Source organism: Amblyomma americanum, chromosome 1 (assembly GCF_052857255.1).
Source record: "Amblyomma americanum isolate KBUSLIRL-KWMA chromosome 1, ASM5285725v1, whole genome shotgun sequence".
Classification (NCBI taxonomy): domain Eukaryota; kingdom Metazoa; phylum Arthropoda; class Arachnida; order Ixodida; family Ixodidae; genus Amblyomma; species Amblyomma americanum.
This window is the reverse complement of record NC_135497.1, coordinates 76,461,362-76,488,925: the sequence shown is the minus strand read 5'-3', so window position 1 is coordinate 76,488,925 and position 27,564 is coordinate 76,461,362. Positions and strand designations below refer to the sequence as shown.

The following is a 27,564-nucleotide window of genomic DNA, read 5'->3' as shown; positions in this document are numbered from 1 at the left end:
TCACCCCTCTCCCTGTGCTGCCCTACTACAAATTTCCCGGTGCCATGCCTGGCTGTTAATGTAAGAAAGGGACAAGGAGAAGATACATGTGAGACAGGACTTGCACTACAACATGTGGCAGCACCAGCCTTTAGTATCTTTCTTTGCTGGTGTCAATTTGAGGGTACGAAGCCTTTGTGAGTTTATGTTGGCTATTATTTTAAAAGGATGCAGTAGTTGGGGGGGGGGGGTTTGCGGAAAATAAAATAGCAAATTAGGTCATAATTTTCATTTTTTTTTCAATTCTTTTTTTTTCGTGATCCCTGGGTCTTCATCTCTCTCATAGCTAGAAGTTACAGCAAAATATGCATTAATAATTTTCTTTATGTCATATTGTCAAAAATTGTGAGCGAATCGCACTTCTGATGGTCCAGGCTTTTGATCTGGCTTTCCGATGACAGAGGACCGCTGTCTTAGTATCACTATATACCACTGTGGAGAGGAGACATAAAAGCTTCCGCTGGTTGCAGTGCTGCATTCTTCTCGGCAAAAAAAGCAAACAAATCAGGCGATAAACGAGGAAAAAATTAAGGATTGAAATTTAGATTTTCTCGGATGTCTCTTTTTCTGCGATTGCTATCGCTGAACCTTGCAGCATTTCGGAACAAATGATGACACATTGAGAAGTGCAATAAATCTTGCAATTTTCCTATGTGTGCTTGCAATTATTTGTGAAAGGCATTTTTGTAAGGAACATTATCATGCTAACATACATGCTTGAGTTTAACTTTTATTATCATAATTGTTGGCTGTCTAAAAACAGAACTAATAGCTTTACTGTGCAGAACAGGGCTTTATGAACATGCTGACATAAAAAGCTTGTGCACATAATTCTTTAATGCCCAGGCATGACGTTATGAGAGTGTCAGTTAATTAAGTCAATATGCAGTCATGAAAAACCTGCATAAAAAATTACATGTCTGCAAAATTAGGTTACATTTCATCCATGAATAGTGAAAATAGTTTTAAATGCCACATTCCCCCTTAATAGTCTCACGTACAAAAACAGGGAACAGAGAATTTAAAAATCCTTCATCACTTGGGTTGTTAATAAAGAATAACAACAGAAAAGGCACCTGTCAATATAATCATTTCAATTGTGATTATATTAAATAATTGAACTCAACATGTTAATGGATCTGGTTTTGTAATATGCCTCATTCAGACACCTGAGGGTACTAACTAATGCAACTAGAGATTAAAGGGAATTCTCTTATGTTGCCATTATTCCTGTTCTGTAATTTTAGTCCATGGACAAACTACACACTGCTCATTCTTGAGAAGCAGCAGGCTCATATAATATTAAGGATAAGTTTTCTTTTTTAGCCTCAGTGTGTACTCGTTGGTGCACCTTTCATGCATATTAGCTATGTTGGATGCAGTAAAAAAAAATTACTTTTGTGTGCTGGCAAGATAATTTGGAGGTAAATGCAGGTTTTTTGGTTCATCATCATGCTGCAGAAGTTTGTTGCCAATATTCACACATATACACACTGTGTGGATCTTTGAACATTTTGCAGAAGCTGGTTAAATATAGCAAGCAGTATAGAAATGGCTGCACTCATGGTTGCAATTTGCCTTTCCACCTGCACAGACAAAAAGCCTTGCCCTAATTATGTTGTTCACAAAAAAAAAAGGAGGTTGAATGCAGTGTACAGTAATTTTTCAGATGTATCATGTGATTTTGAAAAACATGTCGGAATGTTTCGGAATTTGCAGGACTTTGTTATTGGACTGTCCGTGCTTTCCCGGGGTTCACTTCAAGAGAAACTCCGGTGGACATTCAACCTCTATGACATCAATGGCGATGGCTACATCACCAAAGATGAGCTTGCTCGGATTGTTAAGGCTGTCTACGACCTCATGGGAAAGGCTGTGGAACCCATGGTGGAAGAAAACACAACGAGGGAACACGTCGAAAGGGTGTTTCAGGCAAGGCATTTCTGAGCCTTTTATTTCAACTCGAAGTTTCCTTGCAGCGTATAGGATGAAAATTTTATTGGGCAAGTTGAAAAAATATTCTTGATGCATACTCACATTGGTACTGAGCTTTACTGCATTTATTTGCTTGCAAAAATGGTTGCTGTAAGCTGGATTGAGGTGTCACGGTGTCCGTGTGGAAGTGTATATCATGTAGGAGCCCCTTTTTGTTTAATGTAATACTTAAGCAGTCTTCAACAAGTTCCTGAAACAGATCGCCAGGCACAGTAATGCTAGCTTTATTATGAAGTTGATAGTTTGGTGACAGCTCATCTGGTCAGGAATTGGTATGAAGGTGAGAAAACAAACACCAACCATAAATGAAATAATTAAAAACTTGATTATGTTTCAGCCCTCACAAAGGGGCCTTGTTCATTACCAATCCCAATCTCACAATCCAGCAATCAATCACAATCCAGCACAGAGGCCTTGTTCATGGAAGCATTGTAAACAAGTCTCATGTATAGAAACCAAACATCATCAAGCTAACAATTAGGTCATTTTTGGTTAGCATCATTGCTTTCTAATCTCCCAGGCTTTATTTAACCTACTCTGTGAAAACACCTTTGTACGAACTGGCAAATACATGACAAGTAGCAAGTAATAATGAAGGTGTTCATACCTACTACTTATACAGACTACATTTTAAGTAGTATTTACACGGGGGAACCTGACAGGCAAGGATGTACATGACATCACCAGCCAGCAGGATTGCCGCCTCTGTGTCGCACTCACACGGGCAGGCAGGAGCAGAGTCAGGCATCACTGTTACCAAATGATCCACCGACTAAAACTATATGCTAACAGGGCACCCCACAGAGTATGATGAACTTGCCAGACACACTGGAAAAAAGGCTGCTAACCCTCTACCAAGGAGGGTTGGGAGAGGCGATCATTTCAACTGGCTAAATAAACATTCCCCTTCTCTCCATTGAAGCCTACATCACAGTGCCACCTCCAAAAGACGTGGCACTTCAGGCATGTGATGGATACTAGCCCTTGCCTGAGGAGGGATACATCGCTCGTGTGATTGCCCCATTAAGAGTGGTGCATTGCTATATGGTATCATGGTATCAGGGCAGGACCACTAGGAGCACCAAACACACCTGGGACTGTATGCAACAGCATGCTCCATTGCACTGCTGCAGGCTGCATGAGCTACACATTTTTAACAGCTTGTAAGTATTGAGACCCAGTGTATGCATTGCGGAATTTTTTTTTTGTCCAGCTAACCCCCTGGCATATTTCTTGCTTTGCCTGAATTGCTGAAACAATGGCACATTGTCTGAAGACATGTTACACTCAAGTATTGCTTCCTTTTTTGCATGACCCCTTGCACATGCACGCAAACTAATATAAAAACCGACGGCTAAAATAGAGCTGTTAAATTGGCTTAACTGCTGTCGCAGTGGAGTTTGCAAAGAAAAATTGTTGACGCAAAAGGAAGAAGGAAACTTGCTGGTGGCAGTAGTGATGCACACACTCAGCAGTTGTCAGAACCAGAATGATTGCAGCTCTTGGCCACTTTGTTTTTGTACAGATGCAGACATAAGTAAACGGAGCACGCTATTCTGTTCAAAGTGCAATCACACCTTCCCTGTTGGAAATGAAGAAGTATTGTTTGTCCACGAGTAAGTACACTAGTGTCCACTGACAACTTGCACATACCACAGCTGCGAGTTTCAATAAGGCAGTGTGTGAAAAATTTTTGAAGGCAATAGCGTGCTCCATTTAATTTTGTCCACACATGCACGTAAAAGAACATTTTTTAAAAGTAGGGATCATCATAGATATGCATATGCATGGTTGTGTTCATTTGCGAACATTATAGTCACATTGCTGGAACCTAAGCCCAGATAACGCGATATATGAAGCGAGCTACAAGCAATAACACCATCCACCTATACTGACAGCGAAACAAAACTGATTACAAAAGTAAACATAACAGAACATTACGGCAGTATTGTGGTGGCTTTTTTTTTTGTCTTAGTCATATGGTAGAGGCCATGACTACATCTATATGTGGTAATGCACGCAGGGTCTTGTTAATGTGTCCTCATTTCTTTCCAAACACACAAAATTCAAGGTTTATTCTGTGGCAAGGTTGTTCAAGCAGTGCTGTCGTACATAAATGGCCCCTGCATTTCCAATGTTCATTTTTACAGTGCAGCATACTCAGGTATTCCAAACAGCATTATGCTTGAGTTCATATGCGTGCGTGGTCATAGCATTCAAGCTGTTAGGGCCTGTTCAAAAAGTTCTGTATTTGTTCTGCAGATGTAAGGCAATAGATATCTGAGATAACTGTTGTCTTTCAAAGTAAATTCCTAGGGGCTCTCTTTGCATGTTAATGTTTATCATGTTTTGTGTCTATTAATGTGCAAGCTGTGATCTTTAGATAGCATGCAATATGCCGTGTGCACCGCCTATAGGTGCGCCACTGAAAGCCTCCTAGTTGCAGTCGTTGGAACCGCAGGCGGGTCACTCGCCGCAGCATCCCGCTGCCAGTGCAAGCAAGGCCAAGATACACACAAATCATTTCCTGGCTGTGGGCATGTCCCGTACACTTAATTTTGCAACGAAAGCACGCGCAAGGGAATCACGCTGCATGGGAATGGACATGTAGCTGATGTTACAGCTCACAGGGACGATAATGTTTGCTACAGACGAGCGTCACCAAGTTTTGCTAGACGAGAAGTTGATCATAGTGTGCCAACTGATGCCAACAGGCATCTACCCAGTGAGAAATCTTTCTGATTTTTTTATCATGCGAACTGTTTTCCCCTGTTTACACTGAAAGTGTAGATTTCTCATGTGTGGAGGCTGTGGATAGGGCTTGTGATTAACTGACACAGGTGCGGTGTTATGGAAAGGTAGCGATAATAAAGCTGGGAAAAACAAATGCACTTAATTATTCACAAGCTAAATTAATTGCCAATTTTCTTAGCTGCTTACTGTGTATTTGTTGCTGAACTAAAATGAAACAAGCCTCACTTTCACATGCGCCACAATATTCATCGCTTGAAGGAATGTTGACAGATTATATTTTGTAGCTATGTAGCTTGCTATACTACAATTAATGTGAAAAACTGAATACTCAAATTCTTTACAACAGGGTAGTTTAATTGTCGCTGGTGGATAATACAATCAGTGTGATAACAAGGCATAGAAGACGAAAGTGTTCACTCGTTACATGTGCTGAGCCAATGCATGTTGTTTTCGGTGCAAGCCATTGAGATTATGCCAGAAAGACGTATCGCTGAAACAGTGCCCAAGTGATGAGGGCAAACCATTTCTTTTTATTCTTTGCGTGGCTTAGGGTGGCTTTCTAGGCACAACACCTAATGTACAGCCTGGGAGGTCTGGTCCAGTCCAGTCCGATCTATTCCATCTCATACACAAGCATAATGATTAGAGTCCTGCAACATTACCCAAGCAATAACAAAGCAAATGAAGCTTTGTAAAGTTTGTGAAACTGAGCATGGCACGTAAAACACTTGTGGGGCAGCATGACAATATGCAATAGCTGCAGGTGCCATAGCTCTGAAGTTCAGGCTTGTTGGACCACCATGAAGTCATACTACAAAGTGCTCACAAATGTGAGTGCAGTAACACAGCCGGTTGAGATCCAGAGGCCATGGCAATAAACAGCGTGGCCAGTCTGACAGATTGTCAACAGTACATAGTGAATAGCGTGCAGCAATAATTTCAAAGTGACAGGTTGCATTTAGGTGTAACATAAGTATGGAGCGACAGTCAGTTCCACGATAGGTACGGGTATGTGGTCTTGTGTGGTGCATTCTTCTTAGCCGTCAGCTGTTTCTCGATATGGCCAGCTCATTGTTAGGAGCATACATAAACATTGAGCCACTCACGACTTGGCTATGCATCCCCTGGCTCGGCTTCTCACATCGACTTTTTTTCTTTTCTTTTAAAGCGCACTTAAATAGAAAGGTGGGCGATCTGTCACATTTTCAATCAGCATACCTGTTTTGCATCTTGCAAGCCATAACGAAGTGACTACATGTGAAAATGATCACTGAATATGGGGGGGAGACAGAAATACAAGAAAGATAATAAACACTTTAGCATGCAAATTGAGCACAATGCAAAATTTTATTTTTCTTGTGGAACAGCCATGATCTACCACTGTCGAGTGAAGGCGCGGAAAGGTCGCAGGAGCACATTCCTGAAGAGTTCTAAAGTTTTTCGGGCAGCCAGCTACGCAGAAGTGTGTTCCTTTACATCACTGAAAGCTTACATAAAAACAGATTCGCGACTAATCAATACCCCTCATGATTTAAGCTATCAAAACACAAGCGCATCGCAAACGCGCATGGAAAGGACAGGGAAAGTGGCAAACACGGCCCGCCAATGCTTCACGGGCTTGCCGACAGGTGGCACAGCCGTTGTCACGCGCACGGCATATACTACCAGGCTCCATTTATCTGTTAGTAGACGAGAGCTTATAGAAAGGTTTTATTGCTTACCATGAATTTTCTCTTAATTTTATGACTTCAGTATCACTTGTGGGGCCACCTCTTTGTCTATTTGTGGCTCGGTAGATACATTGAAAGGCTAAAGAAGAGAAAGAACAAGGGTAAAGCATGTTAGCGCATAGAGGATGTACACTCAGTGTGATTGGAGGTACTGTTGTTTGGCTGGCAGATAATGGCAACATGGGATATGTTGATTTGTCGGAACCTAGCTCCGTTATGTTCCAGCTCTGACAAAAATAGAATTATAGCAAATTGTGCATTGTTATTTGTACAATGTGTGCAAACTGTACACATATATTTGTGTTGTGAGCCTTCAGACACTATTTCAATTTGTTATAGTCCTGGCCCTCACCTGATTTATATCATGCTGCAAACTGTCCTGCTCTCCTTCATGGCAAGATTGAAGTACCGTGTTTGCCAAAAGTAACCAGGCAACAGGGTTAGGTTCTCAGCCATATAGTGGTGCCCTTCGCTTCGGCACCCCTAAAAACCAAAAGGTCTCGAAAGGTGAGGACAAGGGTTCTGCTTACCTTTCACACATTTAAAGCTTAAGGTGTGCCACAAGTGTTCCACTACACGACTAAGGCACAAACCCTGTTGCTTGGTTACTTTGGGCAAAGACTACATTTAGGCCAGTTTCTTTTCGCGTCTTATATTTTCCAAAATTCGAGGCGGTTCGGGGGCTGGAAATCAGGTAGAAATCAGTGTTTTCTTGGACGTGTTGTAGAATTCATTTTTTTCTTGGGTTAGTTTTACAATGAATTGACCATATGCTGCTGTTTTGCAGTGGGGTGCAATATATTTTAGAAACGCGAACAAATTATAAAGGCTAGGTTGCAGCAATGAAGCAGTCACCTGGGAATGTTTGCCTTTTTGTTCTGTTTCTAATCATCTTTCTTTCTTTGTTATGATCGTTTTTTGTGTATTCTGTGTGCCTCTTTCTGACCTAGCGCAACATGCATGTGATGTAGGAAAGCCCGCTTTCAGAATTTCGCACAAAGTCAACCCTAGCAGCCCCCGAATGCGATCAGCCCATGCGATAAATGCCGGAGAAGAAAGCGAAAACAACACATACGTATTGTTTTCCTGGCACTTTAAACATATTCATTTTATATTTGCCTAGATATTGTGGTTTTGCCGTGGTCGTATTTATGAAAGTCAGCGGTATATAAGATCGCTGCCAAATATTAGAAAATTTTCGAATATTCGGAAATTCTTGAATGGGAATATGAATTGAATGTCTAACATATTCGATCCATATTCACAATTTCGAATATTCGTGCACCTCTACTTTTGGCTTGAGCAGCAGGACTAGATGCCTTAAAAAAAATTTGCAGGCACGTACACCCTTCATGTCAACATCAACTGAAAAGTTTTACATTCAGTGAACCTTGTTAAACTGGTCACCAAGGAATGGAAATCATGTAGTTATTAAGAACTTTTCATTGAAGTATTTTTATGTCTTCTGCACATTGGGCATACATATCTCACACATAACTTTGTACTTTGAAACAAGACAGACCTATATGTGAAGCATATGGAGACAAGCTCACAGTCGACCACATCTTATTGTTTTGTGCAAAACTTAAGAAACTAAGAGAAAAACATTTATTACACTTCTATGATGAACACATCCTCTGCCACCCTAGCTTGCTACTAGGAGAAAATACCCTTATTGAGTTTTCACATGTTTGCACATTTTTATAAGAAGCAAAACTTCTAAACAAAACTAACTCTACACTTTTTAAAAAAGTTAAACTCAAAAACACTGAACCTTGTGTTCGGCACATGGTGGCCTTAGTTCCTTATGCACCATAAAGCCCACGACAACACATTCAAATTAAAGTCTGCAATGTCCTGTTTCCCAGGAGCACATCAATTTTCAGTGTAGTCCTCACCGGCAATGAATGCACATCCACCTCTCGTACTCTTGTCTCTGCATGTCATCTAGGGACCATGAAAGTAGCTGTTTGGGCTCATCCTCCTTATAACCTAGACCTCACATGATCACATTTCTGTCTGTTCCCCATGGTAAATGAAGACTGTGAGGGTGTGCACCTTGTGTTCGATAGCAAAGATTCTAGTGCGTCATTACTGTCATCAGCAGTCACCCTTTTTCTTGTGTGACACCATGCATAGGCTAGCGCAGATTGGTGGAAGTGTACCCCTCATAATGGGATTTATTTCAAAAGTGATACGCTCCTAGAAAAACAGGAAATTCCGTACTGTCATTTCAATGCAGCATCTTTCATTTCGATCACTTGACCAAAAGGTTACAATGAGACCAAGCTTTTTGAACACTCCTCATTCTACCTTTACCAAGACAGCACTGGGAAGGTGGATTTTTTTTTAATGCACGAAATGTATTGTATGGTCACATTTGGCTTTCCCATGTCTGATCTGCTGCCCTCTGCTCTCCCTCTGTCTGGTCTTCCATGTTCACTCTTTTTTGTCCATCCATCCATCCATCCATCCATCCATCCATCCATCCATCCATCCTTCCTTCTATGCAGTCACACATGTGCAAAAGTCATTTAGCACTGCACTGCACCTGTGCTTATCCTGTGCACCTGTGTGGGTGCAGAATAGCAGTCCAACGTCCCTATAATATAGCTAGCACTATGATACATGGCCTTCACTGGGAGCCCACCTCACCAATACTGGTCTCAGATCACTTGAATAACAGAGCAGTACACATGTATTTAACAAGTGTGGATTATAGCCTTGAAAAATATATGGGCCTCTATGGGAGCTCCTTTAAGAGAAGTGCACTGAGAAGGTACAGTCGCACTCATTATGACCTGCAACGTTCTGGTGGCCACCTTATCCTCGTTTCCACTTGATAGCAAAGTGAATGCGCCACGCTGCACAGCACCAAGTATGCGGGCACACCGCTGGGCAGCTATGTACAGAACTTGACAGCAGTGCCTGACTCGCATGGCTTCATAATGTGAGCTGGTAGCGCCTGATGCTTGTTGCAAGTCATACCATGCGTAATAGTACTTAGTGCAAACAGGAACATGCTACAACTGCACTTCATGCAGTAGAATAACCTATGCATAGCTTAGATTAGTCTACAAGATCCTTTTCTTCCTTGTCCAAAATTATAATGACACTTTCTCTCATTTTCGTTCTGCATCTCCTGCAAGTGTAGCAAGTGGCATCCAAGCGTACTGTTAAGTCTTTGGTTGCCTTTTAACTCTAGCGTGCCTTTCTCACCTTTTGCTTCACTTCATTTTTTCAGAAGCTCGACCTGAATAAGGATGGTGTTGTCACAATTGACGAATTTATGGATTCTTGTACAAAGGTAAGGATGTGCACTTTTAGCTCACTGATCTTGTTTTGGTAGAAAATGCATTCATCTAATTGCACTGTTCTTTTGTTTGGCACTATCATTTTTTCCTAAATATGGTGTGTTAATTTGCCTTACACAAAGTACCAGGCACTGAGAGAATGTAGAACAGGATAATCTGCATGGGTATTAGGTAGTAATTTATTGTTAGCTATGTATACCGTAAAGTTCAGAGAGAACGCGTACCCAAACTATGGAGATATCAAGGAAAATAAAAGCACTGGGCGAACTTTTGGGTAAAGTGATTAAAGCTACAAAAAAAGTGGCCAGATTGACACATCAGCAGTACATCCATGTTTATTTTCTCACTCATCATCACTGAACCCATCGAAAGGCACCTCACTCTCAGTATCAAAAAGGGGTTGCAGCGCTTCATCCACCATGCTTACCCGAGCTTTGGATCCTATCACTGGTTTGCGGCTTACAGAGGCCAGGCAGTAGTTGAATGCCCTGTCTTCACAGCGTCTGGGGATGCCGCACCACTTAAAGCATGCCAGGACTGTATCCTCTGAAAGAGCTGCTCAAGCCTCAGACAAGAAGCTTATAACATCCTGGCATGACGGCTTCTTAAAGGGACCCTGAAATGATTTAGATGGACATATTCTAGTGCAACAGACCTGCAAAGGAGGTCTTTGTTGGTATTCGAGTCAAATTTGAAAGCTCTGCGTGAACCCTATAATTTAGAAATAAGTTTTAAAAATTGCTGCTCGCAGTAGCTCGCAACCGATTAGGGCGACACCTCACCGCCGTGTGTCCCATACCCCAATGACGTCAGTGGGCAGACAGGGCGAGCTTGAAGGCAGGCCCGTCTGCCCACTGACATCATCAGGGTAGGAGACACGCAGTGAGGTGTGTCGCCCTAATCAGTTGCGAGCTACTGCGAGTAGTGACATTTTAAAATTATTTCTAAATTATAGCGTCCATGCAGAGCTTCCAAATTAGACTTGAATACCCGCAAAGATCTCCTTTGCTGGTCTGTTGCACTAGAATATGCCATCGAAATCATTTCAGGGTCCCTCTTAAGTTCCTTCCCGCAAGAACGGGGCCAGCAACTAATCATGCCAGTAAACTTTCCTTCCCTTTATAGGAAAACCAATACACCCCCCCATCTTACCACTGAAATTGAATAAGTAGTAGGGTTGATGCTGTCAACGTTTTTGTTCGAAATGAGTTGCCGGCAGCGTTTGCAGGCAGGTCGTCTCGGGCCATCATACGTTTTCGCAAAGGGAGCTTCCCGGGCTTCCGAATGGATCGAAGTTTTTAGGGGATGGGTGATGTTTGAGGTCTTTTAGTAAATTAAATATTTTGCCCCAGAAGGTGGGTGAGCGATATTTTGGGTGGGGGCATTGTCTTGGAACTTTACAGTAATTACTTGCCTTCAGTCCCACAGTACACATTTACAAAGATCTTGTGCAGAGGTTAGGCTTGTCACTTTTTGTGAAGAAAATGCTTCTCTTTTGAAAATACAGCTTATAAGTTCAAGTGACTTTACTGTGAAAAGCTGAGCAGTGCAGCACTTCTCCACTTAATAACTCGTGCATCAGAGATGGCGTGGCTTTTATCAGTACTCCATCACTTGTTTGCTTGAACAGTGCAGGGCACTGTACAGCCTTCACGTTTGTTTTTTCTTCATGCTTCCTTGGTCAAGCACATTTTTTTGGCCTCGTAAGTGGTGTCAGCAGGTGTTATCATTGTTGCTGAGTTGTTGTTTGGCCAATTAAGTGTTGCCAGAAGCAAGCCCTTTATTTTTCCCGAAATATTTCTCTGTTCATTTCGATTGCTTATACTTTTGTTAATGCAGTCTGGCACCTAAACTAGTAGAAAATGGCTTAGCTGTTAGGAAAGTCAGTGTCGTTATTAGAGAGATCTGTAGGCATCAAAAGTGAGTTTTAGACATGGAAAATAAGCACTGAGCACCTAATTTCGTTCAGAAATGTGATGGAGTGATATGAGAAAAACAACAGGCATATCCAAGGCGTGTGCATATTGCTACGTCACTGGGCACGTGAAATTCCATGGTACCAGCAGTTTGCACATTTCAGCCAGTCCACTGTTTGCATAAGAATGTGCTGAATAGAACATCACCAGGGACTGCATCTTCAGTAGTGCTCCACTTGCCAACTTAGAAAGTCTTAGAACTTAGAATGTTCAGTTCTCATTTTATCATTTGGATCACTATTTGAAACTGTACTAGAATTTCTATAATCACAAAATTGCAGTTTCTTTTATTTCAAATCTTTTATTCGATATGACATTTCAATTTATTCGATATGACATTTCAAATTTTGTTATTCCTTTCTTTAGGACACACCAATTGTCACAAGATATTCTTCTTGCATATCCAGTACTTGTGAGTAGTGGTGCGCGAATATTTAAATTTTTTAATATTAATCGAATACGAAGAAAAAATGCCTTCGAATGTCGAATATATGTTCAGTATAAAGTAATCATAATGTAAAGAAGAAGGTGACACAGGCAAAGCAGATGACTCGTAACAAAGAAGAAGGTGGCCCTGCTCCTCAGCGGTATTGCCATCGCCACGAATGTCTGCGCCCGACATGGCTGCCCTCGTACTGTTTTCACCGCTGCTCCCGTCCTCCCAGCTCTTTTCAGTACCCCCCCCCCCCCCCTTACAAGAAAAAGATAAATAGGTAAATGTTTTTGTTGTTTGTTTTTTCAATATAGGGTATGGTATTTGCGATTGCAATGAACGAATCTAGACTGACTCAGCACCATACAAAAAAAAAACGACATGCAAAGAAATGTATGCTGTTTGATTAGACAGCATAACAGTAGGCAACATGCACTGTGGTCATGCAGAATGAGTAATAAAATGAAATCCATGAATGGAAGCATCACTGGCAACTAAAAATAACATGAGGAGTAGTAAAACCTCATTAATGCAAACTTCACAGGACCGGAAGAAATGCCCCAATTACCTGAAGGTCGAGTTATTAAATGCCTCCCACCCAAGAAGACAACAACTGCCGAAAATTCGAAAATGCAATGAAGCCTTATGTGGAGGCTACATCGCACAAGCAGCGAAAAGCCGGTTACGAACACATAGTTTCGGTGTGTTGGAAGAACAACGTGGACGTAAGCAATAAGAACGCACGTTGGTGTCGGAATGGCCAGGCTGTTTCTAAAAATAAACATAAATAACCAGTAACGCTGCAGTGAGTGCCTGAAAGCAGTGTGCAGATGGGTTCGGACAGCTGGTGATTGCACGGCCTACAGCCGCCGTTGTCGCAGGCTGACGGTGAAGCTCAGAAAGCAAAACTAGGAAGCCAGTCTATTTTTTGGCTTGGCGACATAGGGGCTCTCCTATCGTTGCCATGCCTGCAGTTACACGCACGTCAAAAGGGCACGGGTTGCAATACACCATGCAATAGGTGGGATTTTTACACAATAGCTTGCCTTGCCGGTGAGACCTTTTCTCCGCCCCCCCCTTCGGGAGTCTCATGCAAAATTCCACAAGTGGGCTTTTCCGCATATCAAAAGTGGCCAAAATGAGTTGGCGGAGTTCATTCTAGAAAATTTGTGAGGTGTGACAGAGCAAGTGCCATAGATGTAGGCATTATGTATGTAACGCATTATGGAAGGGCCAGGCTAACTAGAAAAAAAACTGAGTTTTCGTATCGATTGTTCGAAGCGGGGATCAGCCATCTTGTTTTCATCAAGCATGGAATTTCGTACACGAGATCCAAGCCTATCAGCGTCCGAATGTGGCTGGTCTATGCTACAAATGACGGAGAAGAAAGCGAAGAGGATTCCCTTTGTACTGTTTTTCTTACACTTTATACTCAATCCTCGGATAATTTGCCTATATTTTGTGGTTCTGCCGCTGTCGAATATTCTGAAATTTTCTAATATTCGAAAATTCTCGAATATCTGTTTTTCGAATCGAATATGAACCACATAACAAACATATTCAATTCGTATTCTGAATTTCAAATATTCACGTACCACTAGTGTCATGGCTTTGCAGCTCTGTCAGCCGGGAAACAGCAGACTCATTGTTACATATTTCACACCTCAGAATATCAAAAAATGACACTAATTGGTGGATGCTGCCAGTACCAATCTAAGTAGCGAAATTCTAGCCTTACTGTGAGTTACCTGCATTCTAGCCAGTTCGCTTTCACTTCTTCCAGTAGTGAACCAATCATAAAAAAGGGAATGCCAGACTTTTTGCAGTTCAAAGGTAATGACATTAAAGCATAAGTAAACAAAATTTCCATCGTACATCTAACGTTGCAGGTTTTCAACGGTCACGGTGCTTTGACACTGTGCAATACACCCTCGCATGTGTAAAGGGGGTATTTTTGCATTAAAAACCAGCCTTATAAACCTGCCTGTTTTTAGTGTTTGTTTCATTTGTGTAATCTTTAGGGGACTGAGTGCTGCTACGAAATGTTGCCTGACTGTTCAAATGCATGTAAATTAAGAATAGTCTGTAGGCTTGCAGCAGTGTGCTGTGCTGTGAGTGCATCATGAAATAACCAAGCCTGCATATTCTGAGTTGCATCTCTTTTCACTAAAAGTACGCATATTTGCCAGCAAGGGCTCATACAATTTATTCCTGAGCAGTGAGCCTATTCTTTCTGACCAAGACAGTCTGAAACTTTACATGCCAGTAAGGGCTTCGGCATTCTCTGGTGCCACATAGATGCTCATTACACACCTGTTGCAGCATTGGTTCCTGTGATGGAAGACTAGATACGTGTAGGAAGTATAAAAGTGATCCTGGAGATATTCCATGCATAACCATTTGGCCGCTTGGCCAATCCAGGGACATCCCTTGATGTCTGCAAGGAGCTTTATGGAAGTTGCCTGAGATATTATCTGGTCAAATGTACAGTTTCAGGAAACAAATTGGGGTGAGAAAAATTTGAATTTATGATTGCCAAGCACCAAGAAAAAGTGATCGATAGTTGCCCGCAAGTTCTTGCGCTTTGGTGCAATTACATAGATCGGCAAGTACGCATCCCATCTTCTTCATTATCTGCCTTTATTGTTGTCCGTGTTCTACCATCAGTCATGCCATCACTGTGCAGAGAATGCAGCATGGCAACCACTTTCATGCTCTCATGTTTGGCAGCTGCACCACTGCACTATCGTCAGCATGTTGGAAATGAGAACATATGGTTGTCCCAAGTCCAAATGGGAAATTGAACACACTGTGCAAAGGGTCTAAAATGGGAAATCAGGGGCCGTGAAAGAAATTAGAAAACAGAGCTGTCAAACATGCCTTGGCAACCACTACAGCTGCATTCACTTTCATAATATAATTTGGAACCAATCTTGAAGCCAGCAGTAGGTTAATATTTACGCATTGTGATTCAGATAAGAATGTGTAGCTGACATATCGCCGGAGTGGGCAAGCTGTTGGTTGGAGTTACTCTTTGCACTCGCCGTACTCTCATTCTTATGCAAGAAATGGTTGCCAGTAGAACCGACTTGTTCATTTTGTGCACTTTAATGGAACTTACCAAGGTGCCTTATGACTCTCTGCAGGATGAGAACATTTCAAAGTCCATGTCCGTCTTGGACACTATTCTGTGATGCTGCAACTGCATAAAGAAATGGGCAGCTGAATCCTTTGTTCGACAGCGAGTGAAGGGTGCACACGAGAGCGGACGCTGCAGGCGGTCGGCAGGCACAGCCCATGCCCTGGTGGCTCCACTCATCGGGACCCACTCCCAAGCCTGCACTCCAGTGTAACGAAAGCAGCAAATGGCAGCCCGTGACTCATACCTCCTCAAGTGCCAAGTAAACATTGTGGGTCTCTGCAGCGGGCTGCTGTGTGTCTGGGGACAAGATGAGGCTGGCCGGTGCCTGCTGCCAAGCGTCCGAAGCGTGTGGAACTGTGTACGCTGTTCTCGGTTTTAATGTTGTCAGGGTCTGAGTAGCCAGATTGTGGAACTGTGACAAAACTTGCCAAACAGGCAGGCTTGCAGCCAGCCTTGCTTGGTGGGGCAAAATTTCTCCTGTGCAAATTTTGTGTGTGCAACTTTATCTGTGGACTTTTGCTGTTTGCCATTGTCTTCTTGCTGTTTATTCTCATATTGTTTACTCTGTCGTGAAATTCTATCATTTGATTATGCATGGTTCTGCTTTTTGTTAAATTGACAGCTTCAAACATTTCTGGCAAATGAAGTTTTATTTTTACTACCAGGCCACCAGGCTCACAGAAACCATGAAACGAATAATGGTGGCTGGTATTTTATGTAGTTACTAGCAAGCGAAGTTATTGCCATTCGAACCAGTGAAATTCAGCATGACAGGAAGACAACATCCCGGTAAAGAAAGTAGCGAGTCCTTGTACCTGATTCATTGCATATTCTACAGTCACCTGCTGCTCGTGCTTCTACAAAGTTTTCTTTTTGGCTGGCAAACATATGCTAGTTTTCAAGAAATCGTTGCTGTCAGAGAACACAAGCATCAGGTGCACCTAAATGCTTCACATTGGTCGGGGACCCTTTAGTAACAATGACTGTACTATTCCCCGCTTTATTGTCAAAATCTAGAGGCAGTGATTGATTAGTATTTTCTTTTCTTGGGACAGCACTAATGATACTACACAGACTTTTTTTATTGAAATACATTCCATGCATTATATGCATATTGGTATTGCTTTACTTTTCTCCCAAGTTCTACCTAGATGGGAATTCACTGATGAAATTAAAAAGCTGCCAGTCCCTTTATAGAGCTTGCACTGCTGCCTCAATTCTACATGTTGTTTTCTCTTCTTAAGGGACAACTAGCAACCTTTTTGGGACTTACTTATTATTTAACTGTGAGGCTTTACTTATATGCTAGGTGGCATGCCATCGCATGGATGTCTTTCATCCTGCACACACGCTACGTGTTCTCTGGACACAATGGGAGCAGAACCCGCTCAAGGTGTCTTCACATCTGTTTTCTAGAAATCACAAGAGACTACAGGCAGTCCTGACAAGGTTTGTCCCGGATTAATTTGTGACCTTGCTTGGATTACAGTGGGCTGCCAGTAATAGTTCCACCAAACCAAGCTGGTATTTTTTGGCCCTTGTTATGATTTGAACACTGCTGTTATGTGCTGCCCACTTCCTTCTTTCTTTTTTTTTCTTTTTGTGGGCAGCTCTGTTGTACTGAGCCATTAGTATGTTTCTCGGTACTTGCATTGTGCTGTTTTCTTCTTCACTTATTCTCTGGATGTGCATAGCAGTTGCAGATCAGTACTTGATGCTTCCATGCTCTTTCCTTTGTGAGGGCCCCACTGAGATGATGTCAGTGCTGAATCCATGTGCCATTTCAACCGAGCAAGCCCATCAGTGGTGGGCGTGCGCATCACAGGCGCTCTTCTTGATAGCTGTTCCTTGGGCAGCATTGCACACTCTACATATCTCACTTTGTTTGCGCAAAGTTTGCTGGATTGATGTATGCAGACGTGTTGACACCAGCCAACAGCTGGAGAGCTGCAACACATCCTTCTTGGTGATTTTCTCTGTCAAGCATGTTGAAGTGCAATGAAAGGTTGGCTTGACAAAGTGCAGTGTCATGACTTTGCCAGGCAAGCCTTTTCATTTGGATGACCCTGCAAATACTCTAGTTTGTTTCACTTCCATTTTTAGACTTTTAAAAATTGCTTTGATGCAGCTTTTACGCCCAGCTCAGCATAAGAATGAAAGTGTGTTGTTACAAATGACCCAGCAGCTGTTTGCTGATACATAGTGGTTACATTGTTTTGAAAGCTCGAATGGGTCTTGTTTGTACACACATTGATATATATAAATATATATATATATATAAATATATACATAGCAGAGCAATCATACAGTGGGCCAAGGACTTTGTTTGAGAGAAGAAAATGCCACTGTCTGCCAAATGATGTTTCTCCTGTGAAATACTGGATTCCAGTGAAGACATGTTTTATGTTTTGCGCGTAGATAGGTTTACAAATGTTCCCCTCTTCAGCCTTGTGAAAAAGTTGGTCATCTGCAGATCTGATTTGCAACTAGAGGTGTCACTGCTGTTGGAGGACCTCTCATGCCATGGAGTATGTTTGTCATAGTGCAGCTGTTACAGTGTGAATGTCATTTCCCATGTTTCGTCGGCAATCAGGAGTACATGCTCCACTCTTCATTAGCCAATTTTTACGTAAAGAGGTTGATGCGTATAAACTGCTCCCTATTTCTCTCTTATATAAATGCTAAATTTTAGAACTTTTAATCTTTTTAGCTGTAGGAGAAGACTTGTTTATTTCTATGCTTCGTCTATCCAATGCAGCCTTTCTCAAAGCTGGCTGGCTGGCTGAATATAACCATTATTTTTCTGTGCACATACCTTTAACTCAAGTCTTGTGCAGTGGGTCAGCTGAGAAAAGCTGTACGGGCATGCTTTTCATGTTGATACCATATGCTCAATTAAGAATTATGTGACTTCTTTTGATTTCTTTTAACGTGCAGGAAATTGGCTTGATTCTGTTAAATTTTTTTTCCTCTCTTCATGAGTGTGAAGCAGTCTCTAGTTTCACACAGACGCTCACTTGAGATACTTTTCTTGCGAGTGATGATGACAACACAAAAACTGGAGCAGTGTTTCTTTCAGCACTTCAGCCATTTGTATTCGGTACATTTCAATTGTAATAAATTCAAATGTATATATGATACAGCTAAAAAACAGACTGCAAAAACTGTGTGTGATAAACTTGTCTTACTTGAATAGTCTGTGGGCTGCCACTTAATGTTTCTAGGGCATCCATGCTGCCTCAGTCTGCATGCTGCTCCAAAAAGGTATGTCAAAACTGGTCTTTCCTTTTCTGTCCAGGCACTGGTAAAATGATTTTTTCACTAATGTTGTGCTCACTGCGCTGGGTGCAGTGAGAACAGCATTAGTTTCTTGTCTTCCTTTAATGCAATAGAATTAATTCATTTTAAGCTGCTTATTTGAAATTGATGACACTTGCAAAAATCTTCCTTAAATTTCAAGTTTTGTAGCGTTGAGGACCTCTCCCATCACCACACATCAGCTAGTTACACCAGCATTTACCAGCAAAACCCAATTGTGTACAATAATTTTCTGCATCATCACTCAACTCTTCACATATGTTCCTGTTTTAGGGGGCTACTAAACAACTTAGGAGGGCATAGTTGCAGGCCAGGTGGGACATGCAAGCCATTTGATGGGACTGCCCTATGTCGTCGCCTGCCTCTGTTCCGCCTCTTTTTGCGGCTTTGTTCTTGATAATACTAAATTCCCTGTGGTGCTGCTTTGTGTATGTGCAAGGCATTGCAATAGCACAAGTTTGTAGAATTTTGGGAGTGCCTTTTGAGTTGCTTTATTGAGACTGTTGAGCAATCATAATTGGCTTTCATATCTGCGCAGTGTAATTTTGGAGGCACGTTTGGGTTTCAGTGCGTGCGGCAGCAAAATCTTGGAAGCTGCAAATTAGCATGGCCGTAACTATCCTTTGGTCATTGCATATTGAACTGGAACTGCAGTGCAAGCATGGATTTAACAAAGAATGTGGCAGAATTTGATTAGACAAGCAGCTGCTGATCATTGTGCCTCTGAAAAAGTTCTGTAAAATGACAATCTTCAGTTGATTTCTTTATTTGTTTGACACATGCCAGCTCATCAAGAGCTGGCATGAGGTGAACACCTGGCTTGTTACACCTTGCAGAGTTTGATGGGTGAGAATTAATGCCATTGCCAATAGCAGGGACCACCACACAATCAGGTTTTCTCTTCAGCATGTGCTCCAGAACTACTGCATGGTGAAGTAATGATAAATGTGGATGTAGGTGAGCAGACCAGAGAAGGTGGACTGGTCATTTTTTCAGTTCATTTCAATCAGTTGCTAGTAGCGCTGTATAGAAGAAAAGGAACAAATGTAAAATTGAACAAAGAGGATACTCCGGTCAGGACAGGAGTGATTACAGAAGACTACATGTGCAGAGAAGGTTCTCAGAATCGAGAAGTATTCACAGCTTGCAAATTTTTTTACTCTAATGTCGGCTTCCCTGCTCAGCGAAAAATCTCCACTGCGGTGGCATGGTCCGACTTGGGGCTGAAGGTGCAGCATTAGAGAGCCAGATATAATGCCGCACATCCTTTCCCCGAGCTTACATGCTAGAGCTGTAGTTGTTATGCACGGAGTAAGCACAGATCTACCAAATCATTCCTTGGCAAGTGCATGTTGCAGCAAAAAAATGTGCCCCGCCTCCCTGCATGCACCTGCCTCATGGTGCAGTCGCGACGGGGGAATGAGCAGCTCTGCCACTATCGGTCAGCAGGTGCATACAGAACACTTGCAAGAGATGTTGCCAGTGCTGCACCCAATTTCTGCCCCAAGGACAGGCTCTGCCGCCATTGTAAAGGGATATTTGCTTTGCCGATAAGCCGACTTTCAGAGTTTTAAGTTATAAGCTGGTGAAGTCATTCGTATAAGAGCAGCAAGTGTTGACCAATTCATGGTGAAAAATTCAACTCTCAGCAGTTTTAACATCTTGTGGCAGGAACAGCCCAGCACAAGACAAAGAAGGGACAGGCGGGACACGACGCTGCCTGTCCCGCGTCGTGTCCCGCCTGTCCCTTCTTTGTCTCGTGCTGCGCTGTTCCTGCCACTAGATCATGCACCAACCAGCCCAATTTTTCACCTTGCTATTTTAACATGTTCTTTTAAGCTACACTACTACGATGATGCATGATTACAGGCCACGCACTCATTATATGTGGGATATGTTACTGCAAGGAAATCACTCGATTCTCAGATACAACCCATCATTATGTCTGGGGATAGTCTATAATCAAGGATAGCCAGAATTCGATATATGTCCCATGAAATGGCTTCTGTGCTCGATTTTCAGGATCTCACCACGTCAAAACGCGGAAGCATTTGTTTGCTCCTTTGCGAGTGCTTCGTCGGCACGCTCAGACGTTGCCAGTTCTCCTATAAATATATAGGCGTTTTTCACTACGTAGCGCCACACAGAGCGGCCGCGCTGCGATCCCGTGTACGGCGAACTCTCCCGACAGATTCGCGTTGCGTGCTGTTGGTGCTGCGTATCAAGCACATTCGGATGTCGTCCCCGGAACGTCATGCAAAAAGAAAGCTCGGCAACACTGCTGCGCACCTTTTGTACGTTAACGTGACGGAAAAGCCGGGAGATATAATTCCATTGCTTAAACTCTTCTGTCAGCCCAAAGACGGCAGCTTTGGGTGCAGAACGTGCGGATTGGCAAGCCAGTCACAGCGTCGATGGCCGTGCGTTCGCGGCATTTTCAGATAAACTTCGTTCTTCCATATAAGAACTCGGTGCCATTATAGATTTCTTCGGTTTGAATCGGACGACTAGGGTGTCAATCGTAGCTAGTCGTAATTGCGGCCACGATGGAACCGTATACAATGCTCGCAAGATTGTACCTCGTTGCAACCCAAGCCGCAACTAAAGAAAATGAAATAATAATAATAATTGGTTTTGGGGGAAAGGAAATGGCGCAGTATCTTCCTCACATATCAGTGGATACCTAAACCGCGCCGTAAGGGAAGCGATAAAAGAGGGACTGCATGAGAGAAGAAAGGAAGAGATGCCGTAGGGAGGGCTCCGGAATAATTTCGACCGCCTGGGTGGTCTTTAACGTGCCCTGACATCGCACAGGTCTTTAACGTGCCCTAACATCGCACAGGTGCCTGTGCGATGTCAGGGCACGTTAAAGACCACCCAGGCGGTCGAAATTATTCCGACCGCCTGGGTGGTCTAACTCGTCTAACAGCGATGTCAGGGCACGTTAAAGACCACCCAGGCGGTCGAAATAATTCCGGAGCCCTCCACTACGGCATCTCTTCCTTTCTACTCACAGCACACGGGCGCCTTAGCGTTTTTTTTTTTATGGAGGAAAAACGCTAAGGCGCCCGTGTGCTGTGCGATGTCAGTGCACGTTAAAGATCCCCAGGTGGTCGAAATTATTCCGGAGCCCTCCACTACGGCACCTATTCTTCCTTCTTTCACTCCCTCCTATATCCCTTCCCTTACGGCGCGGTTCAGGTGTCCAAAGATATATGAGACAGATACTGCGCCATTTCCTTTCCCCAAAAAACCAATTATTATTTATCCCTCTACCCGCCGCGGTGGCTCAGTGGTTAGGGCGCTCGGCTACTGATCCGGAGTTCGCGGGTTCGAACCCGACCGCGGCGGCTGCGTTTTAATGGAGGAAAAACGCTAAGGCGCCCGTGTGCTGTGCGATGTCAGTGCACGTTAAAGATCCCCAGGTGGTCGAAATTATTCCGGAGCCCTCCACTACGGCACCTATTTCTTCCTTACTTTCACTCCCTCCTTTATCCCTTCCCTTACGGCGCGGTTCAGGTGTCCAACGATATATGAGACAGATACTGCGCCATTTCCTTTCCCCCCAAAACCAATTATTATTATTATTATTATTATTATTATTATTATTATTATTATTATTATTATTATTATTATTATTATTATTATTATTATTATTATCCCTCTTTTATCGCTTTCCTTACGGCGCGGTTCAGGTGTCCACTGATATGTGAGGCAGATACTGCGCCATTTCCTTTCCCCAAAAACCAATTATTATTTCATTTTCTTTAGTTGCGCCTTGGGTTGCAACGAGGTACAATCTTGCGAGCATTGTATACGGTTCCATCGTGGCCGCAATTACAACGACTAGCTACGATTGACACCCTAGTCGTCTGATTAAAATGAAAATAAAAATTGGTTTTCGGGGAAAGGAAATGGCGCAGTATCTGTCTAACATACCGGCTGACACCTGAACCGCGCCGTAAGGGAAGCGATAAAGGAGGGACTGAGAGAAGAAAGAGATGCCGCAGTGGTGGGCTCCGGAATAATTTCGACCACCTGGGGATCTTTAACGTGCACTGACATCGCACAGGTTCCGGAGCCCACCACTGCGGCATCTCTTTCTTCCTTTCTTCTCTCAGTCCCTCTTTTATCGCTTCCCTTACGGCGCGGTTCAGGTATCCACTGATATGTGAGGCAGATACTGCGCCTTTTCCTTTGCCCGAAAACCAATTATTATTATTATTATTTCATTTTCTTTAGTTGCAGCTTGGGTTGCAACGAGGTACAATCTTGCGAGCATTGTATACGGTTCCATCGTGGCCGCAATTACAGCGACTAGCTACGATTGACACCCTAGTCGTCCGATTAAAATGAAAATAAAAATTGGTTTTCGGGGAAAGGAAATGGCGCAGTATCTGTCTCACATACCGGCTAACACCTGAACCGCGCCGTAAGGGAAGGGATAAAGGAGGGACTAAGAGAAGAAAGGAAGAAATAGATACCGTAGTGGAGGGCTCTGGAATACTTTCGACCACCTGGGGATCTTTAATGTGCACTGACATCGCACAGCACACGGGCGCCTTAGCGTTTCGCCTCCATCGAAACACGGCAGCCTCGGTCGGGTTCGAACGCGGGTACTCCGGATCAGTGGCCGAGCGCACTAACCACTGAGCCACCGCGGCGGGTGCAACTAAAGCGCCGATACTTAATTTTTTTTTTCTCCCTCTGTCTTATATTTTCGTTTTGGTATCTGTCCATCCTAAACACTCGTGTTTCACGGTTCGCAAATTTTTCAGTAGGTACGGTGTTTCACGGCCAATGCTCGCGCTGAAGCGCAGCTGCATAGAAATGAAAGCAAGAAACTAGCACAATGCCCTCAACACAGCACTTGAGCGCTGTGCATTTGTTCCGCACCGCACCGCTCCACGCTCTAAACAAGCTTAAGTCTGCTCACGGATGGCATTCAAGGACGTTGCATGCTCGACCCAAGTGACATGGCCACATGTAAATGCTACTGCGGTTCTCAGAAGGTACTCAGAATATCCTGTTCGGAATGAGGTCGTTCTGATCATTTGAGGACGTCCTCAGGACGTTTGATGTTGTCTGGGAGGCTTCAGAACATTCTGTCCGCTATAGATGCTGAGGTGTTGAAGTCCACACACACGCACACGCGCGAGCGCGCGCGCACGCGCGCACACACACACACACACACACACACACACACACACACACACACACACACACACACACACACACACACACACACACACACACACACACACACACACACACACACACACACACACACACACACACACACACACACACACACACACACACACACACACACACACACACACACACACACACAACACACACACACACACACACACACACACACACACACACACCGAGCTTCGCTGGAGTGGGCGTACCTTGAACTTTTATCTCGGATTAAGTTCGTGCAGCAGTAATATCACGCTTAGCTGCGTATCGCGAGGTGAGCGCTGGCTTGAATGATGATCGCGTTAGCACCTGATAACGATTGAGAGCTCAAAAACAATTTATTTCTTGTCTATGCCGTAACAAGTCATATTGGAGTCAAGCAAGCGCGGTCGGTAGCTGCAGATTCATTGTGTCGAAATAGAGCCCAAGACGATGTAGTGCCTATAGAACCTCCTATAGGTACTGCCTCCTATGCGCGTTCAAAGTTCGAATTCCTGGATTAAAATAAATTACAAAGAGCAATACACAAGAGTTGTTTTTGCACATGAATTATGCGGCCAGGAGGACGCGAACTGTGAGAGTAATTTCCATCGTAATATTAGTAATTAGCTGAATTCAATAATTAACTTTTTATTCACTGCGGTTAGCATATATGTTTATATTGAAAACTAAGAGGCAGTGGTATTTTATGACTATTCTATTTCGTACACGTTTAGTAGCACGCCTGCGTCCTGAGATATGCACGTCTGAAATTTGAGCCTAATCCGTTAATTATGCACGCGAGACAGCGGCACACGATCGGCGTGAAGCTTTTCCCTATAGTGTGACGCAGCTGTTGTGTATGACGCTCCATGTGGCAAGAAAGTGGAGTGACAGACGGCGGTGATTTCTTTTCGTTCTTGGCCGACGGAACTGAAGAATGACTGTGCGGGGCGGCTTGGCCGAGCACTTTTTTTTTTATGGACGTCTTGAAGAGCTGGCGACGAGGCCCAGGTGGTGCCACCGTATACTGCGGATGCGATGAAATGCAGGCACACATTACTGCCTTGTGTTTTTGTTGTTTCTGAAGCGGAAACTGTAGAAGCTTGGGCAAGTTGGTGTGATCTCATGAATAATAATAATAATTGGTTTTTTTGGGGAAAGGAAATGGCGCAGTATCTGTCTCATATATCATTGGACACCTGAACCGCGCCATAAGGGAAGGGGAAATGAGGGACTGAAAGAAGAAAGGAAGAAAGAGGTGCCGTAGTGGAGGGCTCCGGAATAATTTCGACCACCTGGGGATCTTTAACGTGCACTGACATCGCAAAGCACACGGGCGCCTTAGCGTTTTTTCCTCCATATCTCATGAAGAATAATAATAATAATAATTGGTTTTGGGGGGAAAGGAAATGGCGCAGTATCTGTCTCATATATCGTTGGACACCTGAACCGCGCCGTAAGGGAAGGGTAAAGGAGGGAGTGAAAGAAGAAAGGAAGAGAGAGGTGCCGTAGTGGAGGGCTCCGGAATAATTTCGACCACCTGGGGATCTTTAACGTGCACTGACATCGCACAGCACACGGGCGCCTTTTTGCGTTTCGCCTCATCGAAACGCTGCCGCCGCGGTCGGGTTCGAACCCGGGAACTCCGGATCAGTAGTCGAGCGCCCTAACCACTGAGCCACCGCGGCGGGTGTCATGAAGAGCAAAACCGCAAAACAGGACGGGACTGAGGCAGGCGACAACACAGGGCGGTACTGACAACTGAACATTTATTGTAACACAGCAGAGCTTATAAGGATCAGCCGCGCGTGTAATCTGGACAGCAATCATAAATCATAAAAAGAAAATGAAGCATGTAGAAACAGTTCAATGACAACCATGACGAAAACATGAATGAAACCGAGCAAGAATGATACAACTAACCTGCGCAAAACCAAGCAAAAAACAACCTAGTGAAACGCTGACAAAAATGCTAACTCTTTCTGAAACATAGACACATAAGGCGTGCTGGCACACTTATCTGGCTCCGATTCCAGGATGGCAACAGCCTCGACAATTTCCCTTTCCAACTACCCCTTTCTTCTTCCCATGATCTCTGTACAATTAAGCTTAGGATAGCAGCCCTTACAACTGCGACAATGAACGGGCAGGGCAGGTACGCCGGGCCTACTCAAGGAGCGCGCATGCTCTTGCAGACGAATGTTTAAACATCTGCCAGTTTGTCCGATATAAAATCGACCACAGCTGAGGGGAATCTTATAAACCACCCCCGTCGCGCATGAGACATACTTCTTCGAATGCCTCATGCCGCAAACTACATGCGTTGAAGTCTGCTTCCTCACCAAATTGAAGAGTTTTGAGAGCTTGCAGGGCGCAGACATGACCACGTCAACGCCATATCTGCCTGAGATCTTCTTAAGATTGTGGGAAATACTGTGAAGATATGGTAGGACAACACACTTATTTCGACTAGGTGGCTCATGGGAAAAGGTGTCTTCTTGTGCCGTCTGGCAAAGCTTTTTGAGCAGCGATTCGGCCACAGATCTTAAAAGGGAGCTTGGAAAACCCGCCTTTTCGAGTCGCTCAAGTTGAAGAAGAAAACTGAGCTGCACTTTGTGATGGCATGATTTCAAAAGCGCAGACCTAAAAAAACAAGAAGCCATGGCCCGTTTAACGAGCGTTGAATGGGATGAGTCGAACGGCAATAAAGCTTTCTTCGATCTCGGCTGAAAAGCCCAGCATACATGGTCATGTTGATTAAAATCTAATTTTAAGTCTAAAAACTGGATATATCCATCTTGCGGAAGCTCAAGGGTAAAATTTAGAGAATGTGAACATCCAGAGAACACAGCCAAAAGCTCATCTGCTACGTCAGCTAATACATCATTAGGTGAAAGTTTTAAAAGGAGAAGAAAGTCATCTACGTATCTAAAAACGCTATAGATATGAAGGCATGGGTCAACTTGCGTTTCAGCACTCGATCTAAATTGGCCAGAAAGATTTCGCACAACAGTGGGGCAACGCTGGAACCAATACAGATGCCTTTCTTTTGAACATAGTGTTTACCATCAAAAGAGAATATGGTTGAAGTTAAATAGAACCTGAGCAGCTCCAAGAAGGAATCCACAGACACACCGCAGGAGTTCTGGAAATCAACCACGTCACCAGCTTCGATGAGCTCCCTTACAACACTGAAAAGTTCTCCATGCGGAACAGAATAAATTAACTCTTCGACATCAACGGACACCGCACAATTAGCACCAGGGACGGCTGTTTTTAGCAATTCAACCAAATGATGAGATCCGTCAATCTTGAAAGGGTCTTCAGGCTTTAGGTTTTTAAGATGGGTTTGCAGAAACCTGCTGACTTCGCCCTGCCAACTTCCTCTCTCTGTAACAATCGCCCTGAACGGACAGGCATTCTATGGGTCTTTGCCGTAAAAAAGATGTTCAGGACATCAGACTTGCTAACCAAGACCTGCTTTTTCAGCATCTGCAGGTTCAGTCCATCTAACATCGCACAGGCGCCTGTGCGATGTTAGTGCACGTTAAAGACCACCCAGGCGGTCGAAATTATTCCGGAGCCCTCCACTACGGCATCTCTTCCTTCCTTCCTTCTCACAGTCCCTCTTTTATCGCTTCCCTTACGGCGCGGTTCAGGTGTCCACTGATAT

General features: G+C 43.6%; 1 protein-coding gene across 4 annotated transcripts in view; it reads left to right on the top strand.

Annotated features, from left to right (window-relative positions):
* Nucleotides 1–18,565, top strand: part of LOC144113074 (Kv channel-interacting protein 4-like) — a 507,008-nt gene extending 488,443 nt beyond the window's left edge. For all 4 annotated transcript variants that reach the window (XM_077645978.1, XM_077645980.1, XM_077645981.1 and 1 more), the window contains 3 exons: nt 1,759–1,971; nt 9,763–9,825; nt 15,388–18,565. In XM_077645978.1, the coding sequence (XP_077502104.1) occupies nt 1,759–1,971; nt 9,763–9,825; nt 15,388–15,435 (324 nt within the window). In that variant the 3' untranslated portion in view covers nt 15,436–18,565. The remainder of the gene's footprint in view (nt 1–1,758; nt 1,972–9,762; nt 9,826–15,387) is intronic.
* The last annotated feature ends 8,999 nt before the right edge of the window (nt 18,566–27,564 follow it).